Source organism: Sinocyclocheilus rhinocerous, unplaced genomic scaffold (assembly GCF_001515625.1).
Source record: "Sinocyclocheilus rhinocerous isolate Xijiao unplaced genomic scaffold, SAMN03320098_v1.1 scaffold1899, whole genome shotgun sequence".
Taxonomy (NCBI): Eukaryota; Metazoa; Chordata; class Actinopteri; order Cypriniformes; family Cyprinidae; genus Sinocyclocheilus; species Sinocyclocheilus rhinocerous.
Window position 1 is genome coordinate 664,859 of NW_015660895.1, and position 18,759 is coordinate 683,617.

An 18,759-nucleotide genomic window follows, 5' to 3' on the forward strand; every position below is an offset into this window, starting at 1 on the left:
ACACACACACACACACACACACTATATATATTAGTGAATTTATTTTCAGTGTAGAATTATTGTGTATTTTAAAAATATAGACAGACTTAGTGATATTCAGTTAACAGTCATTAAGCTTGATAGAAAAGGTGTTTTGCTTCTTGTTTTCATTTATCATCTCTCTCCTTGTGTGGGTCTGGTGGCACTCCCTCGCCTTCAGTATCAGAGAGAGCACATGCTCAGACTGTGACCAATTGTGCAAGAAAAAGGGGGAATTGCTTCAGCATGGCAGCCTGCTGCACTCCACCAACCACACACACACACACACACACACACTCATGCTGCCCCTCCCAATCCAGAGAATATACCTCACTCCATTGGCCTGCACAGACAAGGCAATGAGTGTGTATGTTTGTGAGAGAGAAGGGGGTAGATGGCCCACTCAGGCGTGGCAATGTGACGAGGTGGCCTAGTTTCCCAGGGTGCCCCTGTACTGGTGATAAAATGAGGGCTGAAATGGATTATATACACCCAGAGTTGCTGCTGCAGCCTCTGTATTCATATGGCATGATACGCCATACACACTAATCATATTCAATATGGCCATCAAAGTGGAAAACACAAATGGAGTTATCATAGTTAATTCACACCCAGCCGTAAATACTGGTCCAAATTGCCTAGAATATTTTAAGGCTCAGTTGCTGTGTGCACACTGAAAGAATGCGAATGATGTGTGATTACAATTTTGTCATTTTTACAGTTTTACACACTGTATAAAAATATAAATATTTACCTTTTTGGCTCCAAGGTCATTGACTGTTCAGCCACTATAATGAGTCTCTGAATCTCCATCAGACGATCATCTTTCATGCTTTTTAACCCGTGTGCGTCTCTAAACTCCACTTATATGCTTCATTGAACTGACAATAAAGACCATTAAAGGCTACATATGCGCCACGCTCTGACTCATCTTTTGTTTGTGTGTGCGTGTGTGTAGAAAGAGAGATAAATATTATTTGCATGCTTGCCTTGATTACTTTCTTGTTTAAATGTGATGCTTTCCTTTCAAGACAGTAGCTGAACATTTTTGACCCAGGTTTTGGTAGATCACACGCACAAAAATAGCTACATTTCTGAGAATCATAGATTTTTGAACAGTAGCAAATTAATGTTATGTGTGTCAATAGAGAGGAAGATTAAAATTTCAACCCTGTTACCTGATTTTTTTTTTTTTACAGTAAACGGTTATCGTGAAAATTAGTTCTGTCATGACAGCTCTCTGAGGGTATAGCAAGGTAATGTACATGACAATGTTAATGTGTTTAGTCTTGGCGGAATAGATCTGCTACGCTGCTGCTGCTGCAGCAGAGCAAGTACCGAGACTTGCTACTGCCAATACATCCACAACATTCTGCTGTGAGCATGTAAGAAATACTGCTGCTGCATATATAACATATATGAAATACCCCTCACATAGCATACATGAATCACCCCATAGCAGATCTATACAGGTGGAGCTGGGGAAGGAGGAGGGTTTCTGAAGCACGATGCAACTGCTATAGCAAACACTAGCCAATTATTTGAATGTTGAGCAGCAAGCTCATTGGCTGCTGATACAAAAGGAACAAATCAGCTGCGCCACGTGATGATGATGTAATTTAATCTGATTGAGTTACACCTATCGGACTGCGCCATCTAGAGTTTCATGACAGAACTTTGGATATATTTCTGGAAATATTAGCATTAAATTCTTTTTCTAATAATTATATTTATTTATTTACATTTATATTAGTCATTTAGCAGACGCTTTTATCCAAAGCGACTTACAAATGAGGACAATAGAAGCAATCAAAATCAACAAAAGAGCAATGATATGCAAGTGCTATAACAAGTCTCTATTAGCTTAATGCAGTACGTAGCAAGGTTTTTTTTTTAGTTTATATAATAAATAAAAAGAAAACAGATAGAATAGAAAAAGAATAGAGCAAGCTAGTGTTAGAGGCCTTTTTTGCTTTTGTTAATTGTATAATAAATAAAAAGAAAACAAATAGATAGAATACAAAAAGATTAGAGAAGCTAGTGTTAGTTTTTTTTTTTAAGAATAGAATTAGAATAGAGAGAGCTAGAATTAGAATTAGATTAGGTCAAATAAAGATGGAAAATGTGTTTTTATGTATGTGTATTTATTTATTTATTCGCACTTAGTGGGTGCTTTTATCCAAAGTGATTTGTGACATGTATTAATGTATTAACTGTATTAATGCACTCAGTGTATATTGATTTTATCAATTAATGCATACCCTAAAAATAGAGCCCTATGACTGCTAGCATTATTCATCAGAGTAGGCTAAACAATATGATAACAGTAAATAATTATTGAAAGGATATTTATATAAACATCAGCATTAAATTCCGTCTGAAAAAACCTTGTGTAACTGTCCATCTGCCAACCTCATCGCTTTATCACAGTGTTATATATTTAATATAATGTCACTTTTCAAAACTGTAAAGTCTTATTTCATAGAATAGCTGTAAAACACATCCATGTTGCTTGTGAAAGACAACATTTACTCACACATGTTGTGAATATCAAACTCTCTCCTGTGCTCCCTGTGGCTTTCCCTGGTTTGTTTAATAATAGTTCGGTGCTGTTCTATGGCTGCTGAAATGAATAAAGGGAGATTCTGTTTGATGTGTGGTTATAGCTGCCATCAGTGCTCCCCCTCTCTCTTTATTACAGGAGCCTGTAATATTGCTGGATATTAAAAATATACATCAACTAAGCTGTTCTGGGAATACCATTTAGAGCCCCTCTTGCCTGAAGCCCCTCTCGTGCTGACTGCAAGACTTTAAATGAGATTATGCACACTCTTTTGGATGTGCACTAAGTCACCATATTGTGACTTTTTCCCCCCATATTGTATTCAATATCAATGTCTTCTGCAACATCATATGAAATGCACTAGTGAAAAAACTGCAACAGTGAGATTCCTTAAGTTAAAGATTCACACAAAGATTCCTTTTAATTTTCTCCATAGAGAAATAGATTTTTAGTAATAATGTATATAAACTTTACAATACAGACCCACCGAGATTGTTAGGTGTTGTTGTATACTTCTGTAAAAGCCACACTTCATTGTCATCTCAGTTTTATTTCAAATAATTCATTTAAAAAAGCTGATTTAATAGCAGAATTAACATTACACTACCCATAATCTTAAAGAGAATTCCACCAATCAGAAAAGGCACGGTTACCATGGAAAGTTAGCACATAGCATTTTTAATGTAAATGAATAGCAGAGTCCACAGCACAGCACAACAATATATTTGGAATCACTTTACTCCATTATTTCAGAGTCCATCCTGCTTTAAAGAGCTTGAGCATTTCATAGCATTTATTATAAGGACATGCTCATAATAAACAGAATATTAGGTATGGACACTAATATCATAGTATTTATCTTTATAGTTATAATTCCTGTTATGAACAGGCCTTATTAGTCGATAGTTAATAATGAACACTTGATAATAATGTCACTTTCACAACTTTTTTGAAAAGTTGAATTAATCTCAAAGCTGGTTTGTTTGTATGTAGAGAAACTAATGGGGAATAAATGCCTAATTAAATAAGGCTGCTGAAAAAGTGGACTGTCTGTAGTTAAAAGGGTCCTATTATGCTCTTTTACAAAGTCTTGATTTTGTTTTGGGGGTGTACTAGGCTCTCATACTAGGTTGTTCGAAAAAAACACATTATTTTTCGCATATTTTACATTATTACAACACCTCTCTCCCCAGTCTGGCATGAACGGCTCGAATAGTTCCTGTATCAAATGAAGGCCCGCCTTCTGAAATACGAAATGTGCTGTGATTGGTTAGCTGGGCCAGTGTGTGTTGTGATTGGTTAGCTGGGCAAATCCCGGAAAATATGCGTTGTAGTCCAAACGAGTCGTTCGTTGTAGTTTTTGAAAAGTGATTTCTGTTCAATAAAATATCTCCTTTTGAATTGGACTTTGAGCTTCGTAACTTTGCAGATCTTTTTTATGCTCAAACAGCAACATTACAGACTAACTAAAGTTGAAAAAGTGAAAAAGCATAATAGGACCCCTTTAAAATAAAAATGAGTCTTTCCATATCTTCCGGATCTTGCTTCAGTGCAGGTTTCAACCTCGCATCAGATCTTCAGAGAGCACCCTCCGCTAAAGAGCAATAACATTTAGAGAAGGTGGAGATATATATATATATATATATGCCGTACTTAAAATTCATAGTTGTCATGCAAAATAAATCAGCGTTCTCTCATATGGTGCAGCTGCGTGGAGCTTGTGAGTGAATAAGAGATGAGAGTTAAACGTTCACAGGCCTGACTCTGACACTCTCCATCATGTCAACTTCCGCCACTTCACAAACATAAGAGGCCAGGCACGGAGAGACTGCATGTGTGCGCCCCTTTTTCTTTTCCTCCCTGACTCTGTCTGTCTGTCTGTGTGTTCTTCAACAGTTAATGCTGTGGGTGGACTGTACAAAATCACACATCACAATATGACTACTTATTACAATCAACATCACAATATTTCTGCTGCAAATTCAACCAAAAAATGCTCAGTTGGGTGTTTGTGAAAGAACTGCAGGAGGTCCATGAGTTGATAAAAAGCTAATAATTAAATCAAATGTCAAATTAAAATAAAAGTGGCTGCACAATTTATTGAATTAAAACTAAAATAGTGACATAGTGTAGTGTAATTATCAAATCAAATGCTGCAAATTAATTTAATATGCATGATGTTGTTCATTTTATGATTAGAGTTGAAACTAATATAATACAATCATTAGGACTATATATGTGCAGGTCTCTATATAAATCATTAAAAAAAATAAACATTTACTTAAAAAAATTAAATAAAATAAATATTCTGTCTGTTCACTTGCATGTCATGTGACTATAAACTAACACCAGAGAACCAATAACATGCAAATGTTTCTTTAAATTATTAAAATATTAACTCAAAATCTCATGGGTACAAGTAAATATTTCACATCTAAGGGGCTTGGGACCCTCTTTGGTAAATGCATGTTTTTGGAAAATAATAATAAATGTACTTGAAGCGCAAAAGAAATGTAATTATCTCATTTGATTATTTATTATTTTTAATTGGAATTTAATGAACACAAACCAAAATCAAAAGACTTAAAAAAAAAAAAACAATACAAATATAATTATAAATCGGACAATTCTGATTTCAAATTCGGATTGGTTTGAATCTTTTAAATTTACAAATAAACACAGGGGGTTTTTTTGTGTTTTTTTTTAAATGTGAATCAAAGGAATGATGATGCAAAATTAATAAAAAATATTACCATTGCCATCAAAGCAAAAGCAGTACATACTGTACTAAATAAATTGATTTTTTTATATTATACATTTTCAGCTTTTCATTTAAATTGATAGGCTTTTGAAAATTTAGAGATTTTGAATAGATTATTTATTTATTTGTTTGTCTATTTATTTATTTATTTATTTTAAGAAACATGCAAAATAGAACCAAGTTGATCAAGGGAGGGGGGGGAGCATGTCTCGCTGTATATTTTCACATTTCTACATAAAGTATAACTAACAAAAAGAGGTCCTGATATCCAACTGATACAAACTTACCATCACAAGGTATATGCTGTACGATCATAGAGCCCAATCCTAGTGCATGATGATTCGGGGACTTTCACATTCCTAGTATCGCCGAGCGAAACAAGCAGAAGAATCTATATGAATAATGGAAGTGTGCTCATCATTTAATCATAGCTATGCCTGCCAGGAAAGAGAGAGAGAGACAGATCCCTCACACTGCTTGAGGGTAACAAGGTTTCAGACAGGCCTGAGCATGGTCTCGCGCCTCTTTTCATGTCTGCGCTTGCTCTGTGAACTTCTCGCCAGTGAACAGCTCGGTTTGCTTTCTTTCAGCTCAATTACTTCATATGAGGAGATCTGATAACAGCTCCATTAGAAACAAACTTTTGAAGAAAGACACTTATGGAGCAGTGGAAATGGTCAGTTGTTATACCAAGGCTTTATATGAAAAAATCTAATTAATGATAATTGTAGACCAAATTAGTTGTCCACAAGGGTTATCATCACAGGTCCAGGCATTTTAAGAGTGTGCTCCAGATCTACATGTTGACATGTTATTCTACTGTGACCCTATATGCTGTTTTGTTTGTGGTGAGGTGGCCACGTAATATAACCTGTCTGCACTGACCTCACAATGCAGGTCAGCTGTCTGTGCTTAAAGTTCTGCTGTTGAAATGTGTTGATTGATTGATTGATTGATCGATCGACTGGTTTATTATGTAATGAGAATAATGTTTTATGATGGATGTACGGTGTTTCTGTGCTGAGCGTGTGAAAGTATGTGGCTAGGTTGACATTGACGTCAAATATTATTTATCCATATAACATCACAATGTGTCTTTCTCTGTTTGTCCTTGTCTTCAGTTCCTGCCATGATCACATCTTACCCCAACACCACACGAGCAGAACAGGGTCACATGACTGAGATGAGCTGCACTGCTCACGGTGAAAAGCCCATCAAGGTTCGCTGGGAGAAGGAATCTCATATCATCAACCCAGACATGAGCCGCTATGTGGTTACTGTGAAGGAAGTGGGAGATGAGGTCATATCCACCCTGCAGGTGAGCAAAGACACCATCTACACTGAGAATGCAATCACACGCCTCATTTCCAAGACACATATTCAGGGTTGCCCTGGCCCTGGACATCATTTCCTGTCAAAAATCATCCACTGTTTGCACAAACTTATATTTGTGACCCTGGAGCACAAAAGCAGTCTTAAGTCGCTGGGGTATATTTGTAGCACTTATTGTCAACACGAAACTTGCTCTTACAACTCATTTATACTATGGTGATGTGACAGATATTCGAGTGGTATTCAATAAGACAAAAATACACGGCAAGACATGAGTTTATTCATTAGGGACTGATTGGATGGAAAAATGAGCTCTCAATATGCCACATTGTTCAAATGTTTTTTTTTTTTTTGAACATGAACTATGCAGTGTGCAACAATAATCTATTCAAATTTAAGTTTGAAGCATTGTTCATATGATCTGTGTGTTTTATATGTTGTATATGTAAATGTTGCATATGTTTTTTTTTAACTCAACAATACAATTATCTCAGAAATAAATACTCTTATTTTTAATCACAGATCATTGGCAGTCCAGTCAAATAAGTGTAAGAGTCAAAAAATTGATTTATGTGAATATCCAGGTTGATATTACCTCCAGTTAATTCATAAAAATAATTTAAAAATAATTTATGCATTTAGCAGACGCTTTTATCCAAAGCGACTTACAGTGCATTCAGGCTATACATTCATAATTATTTAAGGATATTAATTCATAATACCAGAAGTGGAAGGTCATGTCAAACGCATTGCATTGTGGGATATAGTACCTAGCACAGTATGCTCTGTTACATTCTGCACATTTTGGCCAAGGCAATAAATGTTTCAGGTTTCCATGCCTAGAGAAATTCCTTTTACTGTTCACCTGCAGGTATAGTTCAAGTACAGTGGGGGGGGGGGGGGGGGATTTAATTTTCACTCTAGTAAATTTCACAAATAATTACAAAGAAACAGCAAGTAACATGAAATTAAACAGGAAATTTAGATATTAAAAAAAAGATTGAACTTGTATTTTCTTTTAAAATGTACTCCAACAATCTTTGTTTTATTTATAACTTATGAATAATTTATTTAAAAAAAAAATAATAATAATAATAATTACAGTGTAGTGGTATGCTGTTTTTAAAATAGCTCAAGCCATGCACAGTACAGAAAGGCAAAAAGCACTAATTTGGTGATGGTTAATTTTTTTTCAAAATGACAATATATTTTAAAATCCATAAAATTTAAATGTATAAATAACAACAAAACAAAAGACACGTTTACCTTGTTATATAAAGAAGCTCTGCAAACACTTGATGGTTCCAGTAAGTATTATTCAAGGTTTTGCAGATCTGTGCAACTGTTTTGTTTAACATTGCACAAAAGATTACTCAGAAATCATGCTAGTCATTAGTAAGAATGTGCAGAATGTGTAAGTGTGCAGAATTTCTTTTTTTCATATTTGTTTCTGCAAATTCATCAAGCACATAATCTGGGATATTATGGTTGGAATAGCATGCAGGTGGATATTTACGCTTGTGCCACATTTACTTCATCTGAACATGATATGAAACTTCATAGACGCTTCGGTGTGTGTGTGTGTGTGTGTGTGTGTGTTACCTATTCTGAGGAAAAATCTAAGGAAATAATAGGAAACATACACTCTAAAAAATGCTGGGTTAAATAGAACCCAGTGCTGGGTAAAATAGGGACAAACCCAGCAATTGGGTTGTTTTGACCCAGCGGTTGGGTTACTACCCAGAAGGTTGGGTTAAACATTTAACCCAACCGCTGGGTCAAAACAGCCCAATTGCTGGGTTTGTCCCTATTTTACCCAGCACTGGGTTGAATTTAACCCAGCATTTTTTAGAGTGTATGGTTCAGTGTTCTCAAAAACAAGAAGAGTCATGGGAATTAGTCAAATCTTTATAAAACTATATGGATAATCTTTGTATTTTTTCTTATTTTTCAGCACTCTTACCTATTGTTTATAGATGAAGATAGATGTTTGTGCAGAACAACATTTTACAATGTATGCTGAGGGTCTTACTGCACTCTAACAAATGCTGGGTTAAAAAGGGACAAACCCAGCTATTGGGTTGTTTTGACCCAGCGGTTGGGTTGTTTTGACCCAGAGGTTGGGTTGCTTTGACCCAGCGGTTGAGTTCAAAACAACCCAACCGCTGGGTTTGTCCCTTTTTAACCCAGCGCTGGGTTATATTTAACCCAGCATTTTTTAGAGTGTGGAGTCATTTGTACACTAATAAATATAATCATTCAAATGCAATAGTTCAAAAGACCATACCTGACTCATAAACATCCAAATGAAATGATGAAATGACTTCAAAACCATTCTTATCCATGAACGAATGGAATGTGAACAGCAAAACTCCCAGAGCAATATCCAATATTCTATAGCATTTACCAAAATGCCTTTATGTACTAGTCAAATTATCACATTTTGTGTCTTCACAGATCTTGCATACCGTCAGAGAAGACTCTGGCTTTTTCTCTTGCATTGCTATCAACTCTTATGGTGAAGATAAAGGAATCATTCAGTTGATAGTACAAGGTAAAGTTGAATTTAAGATGCAATTGTTCCTTTTATATTAAATTAAGTTTTTATTTTATTTTATTTTTTAATGACAAAGTATGTTATTTATTGTCTAATCTCTACCAACATTTTTCCGAAGATCGCCCTGACCCTCCCGAGGTGGAGATCAGAGAGGTAAAGGACCGAACCATCGCACTTCGCTGGACAATGGGCTTTGATGGCAACAGCCCCATTACAGGATATGACATCAACTATAAAAACAAATCATGTATGAGGTTTTTTTTTTCCCCCCGGTCTCGATCTATTGTTATTATTTATATTCTTGTTGTTGTTAAGTATTGTTGTTATGCAGTCATATATATGATGTGTTTCAGAACTACTAGAAGCTAGTATTTATTAGCCAATCAGCATCTTGGACTGGAGCAATCTGTTTTTATGAAAAAGACGAATAGATATAAATCAAATAGATTGAGTTAATAAATCAGACTGAATGATCAATGTTTCATTTTTTTTTCACATTGGCTAAATTCTGTGTGTCAGTCATTCATAGAATGAACTTTGATTGTTACGTTGATTGGAAACTTTAAGTGGTTTGTTGGTTTGTTTTTATTTTTGGTATCTTTTTATATTACTACACCCTTTAAACTATGATAAAATGACTGTAACATAGCCTCTTGTGTCACTCTGTATTCCTCTGTATTTCTTTAAGCTCCATGGGCCTCATCTCAAATGACCAAAGACGTCTCCCCTCAGCTGAATCAGGCCACCATCATTGAACTCCACCCTGCTTCCACCTACAACATCCGCATGTTTGCCAAAAACCAGATCGGCGAAAGCAGACCAAGCAATGAGCTGACCATCACCACAGATGAAGCACGTGAGTATTCCTACAACTGAAAATGGTGTGAGCCTTTGTGAGGTTTTTCTATAGGTTTTCTTTTTATTATCTGTGCCGCCACCTAGTGGCTCAGTCCATTATTTTCTCTGTCTTTCCTGCATGTGATCAATCCAGCACCTGATGGCGCTCCTCAAGACGTGCAGCTGGAAGCAATCTCATCCCAAAGCATCAAAGTCACATGGAAGGTACAACCAAGGAACCACTTGTGTTGCTATAGTAGCCTATGCAAAATTGGCTAAATCCTGCTACATTTTTGAGGAATATTTTGGGTTTATGCTATATCAACAGTAGTGACTTAATGTTAATTATCACAGAACATTATGTTTAACTACCCCCTCTTTAAAATAAATAAATAACTTTTTTTTTTTTTTTTTTAACTGAGGTGACAATGGAGGTATACGTATATCAAGGCAGCATTCTGGAGGGCCAAAAAGCACAAATGTGAAGATCATATTTTGTTAAAGCTCTTACATGACTTCTTCATTAATAATAATAATAATAATAATACAATAATACAGTATGTATCATTTGATCTGTAACATTGTCTAACTCTCTTGAGGGTGAATTAACTTATGGTTTTGAGTTATTAAAATATTTAAATAGTTTGCTCCAAGGAAATAGGCCACTTCTGTTGTGATGTGTGTGGGTTTTTATTTATTTATTTATTTAACAGAGCCACTAAGTGGACATGAGGATAGAAAAAAATGAGATGGAGGAAATATTGAATTTCAATGCTTTTGTACACTCCAGAGAAATTTTGCATTCACTTGCAAAAGCATTAAAATATAGTTTTTCCTTCCACCTAATATTAGCTTAGTATAAGTTTGCTTCTTAAAACATGTATTGAAGCCAGAATGTTCCCTTCAAATAGTTTTTCAAATAGTTCTAAAGTAAATAAACAGAAGATGACAGAAGTGATTGGCTCTTTTAACTTAAAGGCAAAAGACCTTATTTTTCCCTACAACAGTTACATTTTCTCTTATTAATTTATTAATTTGAACTAAAAATGATGTTATTTTCTGTTGGTGAATGAAAAGAGTATAGGAATATGGTAAGGAATGGGATGTTGAAACTGCCACAGCGGTTTGTTAAATAAATCTAAAAAGTTAAAAGTGGTTGTAGGTCCCAACACTTTTCCATCACTAGAGAAGTGCTTACTTTAGGAATTTGGAATTCAGCCATGTGTTTCTGATGTTACAATATCTATTCTTTTTCCAGCCCCCCCTCAAACACTTGCAGAATGGTTTGATCCGAAGCTACCAAGTGTGTTATCGGGAGTTTGGGACAGGGGGCAGCCCACAATACAACACCATCAATGTAGACACCACAGGGGACATTGAAACGCTCGCCCTGGATAACCTGAAGAAGTACACCCAGTATGAGGTGCGGGTGCAAGCAGCCAATCGGGCAGGCATGGGTCCCACCTCGGAGGAAATCACCATCACCACGCTAGAGGACGGTTAGTCACTTTATGATTCCCACATTTATTGTATCAGTGGTTCCCTTTCAGTCGGTCACTCTCGACGTCACGTCGGATGACCGACGAATTGGGATCTCGCTTAGAGAGACCAATCTACTTCGAGTGTAAACTAAACGAGCCAATGCACATTGGCATGCGATTATTGCATCCAACTGCCGCTGATCACAGCGTGAGTATAAGTAGGCAGCAGATGGTTCCCTCCTTCAGGGAACGAGGGTTACATACGTAACCGAGACGTGTTTCTTAATGCATTTACATGCTTTGCTTTGTGGCATGAAACAAACCCCATTTGAAGCTTAATTAATTAATTACTCACACCTATTGGCTTTCAATTTTATCTGCAAGATATAGCAATGCACATACATATTGTGTGATTACATGATAGATAATATCACATTTATTAACTAACACTGTCCTGTTTTCGTTGGCAGTGCCCAGTCGCCCACCTGAGAACGTTGTGACAACAGCTACAACCCCTGAGACTATCTCCCTGTCCTGGTCTGCCCTGCCCAAAGAAGCGCTCAACGGCATGCTGCTTGGATATCGTGTCATCTACTGGGCCAACCTACCTGATGGAGGTCCGGCAGGGTTATGACCCTTTCAGTTTCTGCAGAGATTTTCTTACTTTTATGCATAATTATGAAGCACACAGATGTCCCCCCCAGTTTCCCATTCCTAATTCATAGATAAAGATAGTTATAGATAGTTTCTATTGTTTTAGTTTGCAGAGGCCTGGGTTTCAGTTCTGCCATTTAGCATCTCAGAATGATTTCTGAAGGATCATGTGTACTGAAGACTGGAATAAGGATTCTGATCATTCAGTTTTGCCATGCTGATATGCATGCTTACACATAATCAGTATGCTTGCAAATAGTTATCAATAATTGATAAATCATTTATAATTTTTGCATATACTTTGATAATTGTAAACTCTTATTAAAGGTACTGTAGCAGTGTACCATGGTATAGCGATGGCATCAGGTGGTAATACCATAGTACCTTTCAAATTCATACACTCTGGTATTTACATAGTGCTTCAAGGTACTTCAGAGATGTATGTTGTTTTACAGAGTATCTCCAAAAAACACAAAAAGGGGTTTTATAAGTACATTTTTAATGTCATGAAAATATGATTGCTGATATTTATGATATATGTGCATCTTCTAATGTATATGAAATACTGACCTGTCAGGCACTATACTGTGTTTTAATGACTTACTCGTGAACATTATTAAAAAGTGATGCAGTACATTTTGGACATGCAATATCAATTCAATTGCATTTCTGACCTCTAGAGGGCATGGTGGCTTTGCTTTAGGAGACAGAAAGTGAAAAAACAACAGAGGGCAGTAGATCTACAGTAGAAGCACAATACTTAATGGTCAAATTGGCTACATTTAGATTTACAAATGCTTTTATCCAAAGTGACTTACAGAGTAATTTCTGGAATGAAGGTGTTACCATTTCTTTGGTGCAATTCCCTGTATACATGCAGTACCTGAATCTCAGTAGCAGGGAGCACCCAGCAAAAAGAACATTGGCCATTTTCCAGGCTGCACTGCAGAGCCATTAATAATTGAACTACAATAAGGTATTGATGTACATTGATTGATGTACAAGGTATTGATTCAAGGGTAAAAAAATAAAAATGGAGACACAGCAATCTGTATATTGTAGCATTATACAGGACACAGTGACCGATGACTATGCAAAATGTAATTAATTGTCCAATGCAAATGATAATGAAGGGTAACTCAAATATATAAATCTTTGGTATCTTGGCAAATCTGAGCACATTTTAAGACACTGTTGAAACTCTAAAAAGAGACATGTGAAATTCCTAAGGAGCAAAACAAAATTTGGGGGAGATCATTTAGTGTAAGCATAAGTCTCCATTTACTTGCATTTTGATCTAGGAGAAACAGTTGAGCCCCCCCCCCAGATCAGTTAACATTTTGTGTGTGTTGCAGAACTGGGAGAGATCAGGAACATCACAACCACCAAGCCTTCACTAGAGTTGGAACGGCTGGAGAAGTACACCAACTACAGTATCCAGGTCCTGGCCTTCACTCGAGCTGGAGACGGAGTCCGTAGCGAGCAGATCTACACACGCACCAAAGAGGACGGTGAGACTAACTCCGATTGCACATACTCTCATGTTATTTATTTTACATATATAAAAGTTATGTGACTCCCCTGTCTCAGTTTAATCTACAGAAACAATAAAAAGGCAATGTCCCACAAGCCAATTTTCATTTACCAGCCCCAAGTCCATGTTATCAATGGTTATTCTGTACCCACCATGGGGTTTTCTGCAATTCTACTACACTTAAATGACACTTTTTCTAAGTTAAGCTGCAAATGGACAAATGCCTTCTACAGCATACTCTGATAAAACAGAGTACATATTCCCACACTAAAGTCAGTCCCAAAATTGCATACTATTTCATTCTATTACAGTTCTCCACTTTATGTTCTTGCTCTTATTTTGTCAATCAGTGACTGGGAATTGGAGAGAACTGTCAGAGGAAGTAGTCTGTTTGTTACCAATCTTCCATTCTTAATCAATAAGTGAAACAGAACTCAGACAGAAACAACAAAAACCATTACCAGGAGTCCAGTGCAAAATCAAGCTGGTTCGAGTTGACTAGTGGGATATACTGCCTTAAGTAAGCTATTTGTAGATTGACTCCTTTGCTCATTGCACAGATGTCTGAACCCAATGACAAAACCAGTACAAATGGAGAGTGGTGATTGGAGTGTTTGGGGAAATTGTGTGAAATCACACATCTCAGCTTTCTATGAAGTTAGAATAGAACAGCTGTAGGTCACTTCCTTTGTAGCATACAAGGTGTCTTTTCTAGAGCTTCTCCTCACCAAATTTGATTGTTTCTCCTGCTAAAACCAGTTCCTGGCCCTCCGGCTGGAGTTAAGGCAGCTGCTTCAACAAGCTCGGTGGTGTTTGTTTCCTGGCTTCCTCCACTCAAACTCAATGGAATCATCCGGAAATACACCGTCTTCTGTTCCAACCCGTACCCCACGGTGAGCTTATCTGCAGCTCTTTGTGACTTTGCACAGCCCCACATGGCCCCTCAAACTTAATTATTTAAATTCACCAAAACTGAACAAAACTTTCATTGAATTCTCAGGAATTACGACAGTGATTCCCTGACCTTGTTCCTGGAGGCACCCCAGAAGTACACATGTTGGATGTATCCCATATCTGACCTATACATTTAAGGTCTTGAAGTCTCTACTAATGAGCTGATGAGTTGACCCTGATGTGTAATTAGGAGGAGTTTCGAAATATGTAGAGTTGATGTGCCTCCAGGAACAAGGTTGAGAAACAAGTAAGAGAACACTTTACCATGTAGCTCCTACAAAAAGGCTATGGGTTTGGGATACTTGAATGACCTACTACATTTGCCAATGCAGTTTCAATGTTTATTATTGCTTAATGCATAGAGCTGCTTCTTCTTCTTCTTCTTCAATAGTAGGCAAAGTTGAGTATATATCACAGTATGCTAAGGCTGAGCAACTCTGGACCAACTCTGAGTTTAGCCCCAACCCTGATCAAACACACCTAGCTGTCTGTAGTTTTCCAATAATTCTTAAAATCTTCATTAACTGATTGGTTAAGGGTTGGAGCCAGAGTTGCCCACCTCTGCGGTCTGCTGTAAGCAGTACCGTATTCCATTTTGCAGCACTTTTTTTTGTAAGTTAATGCCCTAAATAAGTGGTGTCCAAGCCTTCAAGCAGAGTTTACCTCATGCCCTTATTAAACACACCTGAACTCAAGGTCTTCAGGGTCAATAGAAACTAAAACTGTGCATCAAAGTGGCCCTCCAGGAGCAGGATTGGACACCTCTGCATTAAATGTAAAAACTAGGCAGGAGTGCTTTCTAACGAATATAATTGTTTTGTTTTTCTTATGAAAACTTTTAATTGGGTATCATTACAGGTGATCAGTGAGTTTGAGGCTGCACCTGATGTTTATTTCCGTCGTTTGACCAACCTGAATCAGAACTGGCAGTACAGCATTTGGGTTGTGGCCGTCACTGCGGCGGGCCGTGGGAATGCCAGTGAAATTATCACCGTAGAGCCCCAAGCTAAAGGTATGCAAGACTGGCTCGTGGCAATCAATCACCCTTTCTGTAACTTTTAGTGTGTGGTAGAGTCGGGATACACCATATTGTACCATTAACAGAACCAATTTGACATAGAAGAGTTTGTATGAGAGGCTTTGTCCACCATTGTGATGGCATTGTTGGTTTCTTAAGCCCCTGCACGAATCCTGACGTTCAGCGGCACTGTGACCACCCCCTGGATGAGGGACATTGTCCTTCCATGCAAAGCAGTCGGAGACCCTCCTCCAACCATCAAGTGGCTGAAGGGAAAGTATGTTTGATTTCTATATTCTTTACATTTATAGATAGAACATACTTTGCTTTCTCTGTTTTGGCCAAACAAACACTGTTGCGCTTGATTAATATGAGGTTTTGCATTAAAAGATTAGTTCACTCCCAGAATAAATATGTCCTGAGAATTTACTCACCCCCATGTCATCCAAGATGTTCATGTCTTTCTTTCTTCAGTCGAAAAGAAAATTAAGGTTTTTGAGGAAAACATTCCAGGACTTTTTTCCATATAGTGGACTTCAATGGGAGACAACGGGTTGAAGGTCTAAATTGCAGTTTCAGTGCAGCTTCAAAGGGCTCGAGGAATAAGGGTCTTATCTAGCGAAACGATCGTCATTTTCTAAACAAATAAACATTTATATACTTTTTAACCGCAAATGCTTGTCTTGCATTAGCTCTGCGATGACTTCACGCATTGTGTAATCAGGTTGGAAAGGTCAAGCGCAGTTAACCTTCGTCTGTGTATTTCGGTTATAAAAGGTAGGGTAGGGCGAAAAACTCAATCTCATTTTCTCCTCCAACTTCAAAATCGTCTGACATCGTTGTTTTACCATTTTTGTAAAGGGTGTCGGTACTTCCGTCTACGTCACATGTGACCTTTCCAACGTAACTACTTAATGTGTGACGTCGAGCTAGTGCAAGATGAGCATTTGTGGTTAAAAAGTATATACATTTTTCTTTTTTTTTTTAGAAAATAATTGATCGTTTCGCTAGTTAAGACCCTTATTCCTCGGCTGGGATCGTGTAGAGCCCTTTGAAGCTGCATTGAAACTGCAATTTTGGTCTTCAACCTGTTGGCTCCAATTGAAGTCCACTATATGGAGAAAAATCATGGAATGTTTTCCTCAAAATTTCTTTTTGCCAGAATCAGGAAATTTGTATTCTGGAAGTGAACTAAGCCTTTAATATATAGTCATTTTGTAAGTCTTGTCAAATTGTTTTCATTTAATAAAGACACCAGAAGTGCAGTGTCTGTGCATGAAACTGCAAACACCTGATTAATTCATTCTTGTGAATCACACTTGCTATGAAACTGATAATGTTTTCATACAGTAATGTGACACCAGCTCCGGTTTCAATCGATGGTCGCCGAAGTGCTCACAGCAATGGCAGCTTTGTTATTCGCACTGTCAAAGCAGAGGACTCTGGGTACTACAGATGTGTTGCCAGTAACAACTGGGGTTCGGATGAGATCATGCTAAACCTTCAGGTCCAAGGTGTGTATGAGATCAGATATTCAAAAAATCTTAATGTGGAAATCTATGAAATGGCTGGATTGCATCCTTGAAAATTCACTGAACAATGTGACTGCTCCTTTAGTAGCTGACACCGTTTTTGTGTTCACTCTCAAAATGTTTCAGTACCTCCGGACCAACCGCGCCTCACAGTGACCAAAACCACAACCACCTCTATCACACTGTCCTGGATCCCTGGAGACAATGGAGGAAGCTCCATCAGAGGTTAGACTGCACTGATATTTATATTCCATATATTCATCCACTTATTCTCCACTGTGTGACAAATATGGAACACTATCCACCTAGACCTGTCAAATGCTTTAAACCGAGATTTATTTCACACGCTGTAATATTTTAATAAACTTGAAGGTCAGGTTTGTATAGTAGGTGCTCTGTATCAATTTACAGCGCCCATAAAAGTGAATAAAATAAAGTGTGGCATTTGGGGTTTATTTTAAAAGTGGTGTGGTGTTCTTTGTTCAGGCTACATTCTGCAGTTCTCTGAGGATAACAGTGAAGAGTGGGGCAGTTTCTCCATCAGCCCCAGTGAGCGGTCTTATCGTCTAGAAAACCTAAAGTGCGGTACTTGGTACAAATTTACTCTGACTGCACAAAATGCAGTTGGACCTGGACGCATCAGTGAAATCATTGAAGCTAAAACCCATGGGAAAGGTATGAATATTTTATAATATATATATAGTTATTTATGCTTATCACTAGTGGCTAAAATTCATGACAGATAACTGAATGGTAGCCTAATTGAATTGTAACCTATTGCTGATTCAAAGCAGGCTATGAGCAATTATGCCCTTGAGCGAGGTGTACAAAAATCTCTTTGCAATAAAACCACTAGTTTATAATACTCTTTTCATTACCGCATTCACATACAAGTTGAAACAAGTTAGGAGATCATGTTAAAGTTTTGTCCTTTTCTTATGAATGGCCAATAACAAAATCTGAGAACACTATTTTTTTAAAACATAATGAATAAAAATGTGTAAATGTGTAAATTAGTGGCCATTAATTCACGATAAATGTTTTACACAGTAGTCTGCTGTCACATGACATGAAATAGTATGTTAGCATGCTATTCCGATCATAGCCATGATTTGCTACTTGCTAATTAATGGGGAGGGTCATTCTTATTCCAGATTACATTTAATAAGACACAAAAAAATTGTATGTACCCCTGAGCATGTCATCAGTACTTTTGGTCTGTTTTCCCCGAATGTGTATACTGTGTCTGCTTTAAGTTTATTTCTAGGAGTAGACTAGCATACAGATGTTGTTAAAGGGGTCATATGATGTTGCTAAAAAGAACATTATTTTGTGTATTTGCGGGCTAGAGTGAGCGGAGGCTGGCTTGAGTGAGTGGTGGCGGGCGGGCTTGCGGCAACCACATGTGACAACCCCGGGCTGGACTTCGCTTCGTTCACGATGAAAGCCGATCCGGGGATCCTCAGCGCGAAGTTGATGTATTTCCTCAGCGACCAGCACGGATCAGCTCCAGGCATG

At 37.3% G+C, this 18,759-nt stretch overlaps 1 protein-coding gene across 1 annotated transcript in view; it reads left to right on the forward strand.

Annotated features, from left to right (window-relative positions):
- Positions 1-18,759, forward strand: part of LOC107726116 (Down syndrome cell adhesion molecule homolog) — a 131,714-nt gene that overhangs the window by 96,421 nt on the left and 16,534 nt on the right. The window contains exons 11-24 of the mRNA XM_016535620.1: positions 6,464-6,660; positions 9,132-9,228; positions 9,350-9,478; positions 9,920-10,087; positions 10,223-10,293; positions 11,327-11,567; positions 12,020-12,166; positions 13,559-13,714; positions 14,497-14,630; positions 15,550-15,703; positions 15,869-15,986; positions 17,060-17,223; positions 17,368-17,466; positions 17,728-17,916. Coding sequence (XP_016391106.1) covers positions 6,464-6,660; positions 9,132-9,228; positions 9,350-9,478; positions 9,920-10,087; positions 10,223-10,293; positions 11,327-11,567; positions 12,020-12,166; positions 13,559-13,714; positions 14,497-14,630; positions 15,550-15,703; positions 15,869-15,986; positions 17,060-17,223; positions 17,368-17,466; positions 17,728-17,916 — 2,064 coding nt within the window. The remainder of the gene's footprint in view (positions 1-6,463; positions 6,661-9,131; positions 9,229-9,349; positions 9,479-9,919; positions 10,088-10,222; positions 10,294-11,326; positions 11,568-12,019; positions 12,167-13,558; positions 13,715-14,496; positions 14,631-15,549; positions 15,704-15,868; positions 15,987-17,059; positions 17,224-17,367; positions 17,467-17,727; positions 17,917-18,759) is intronic.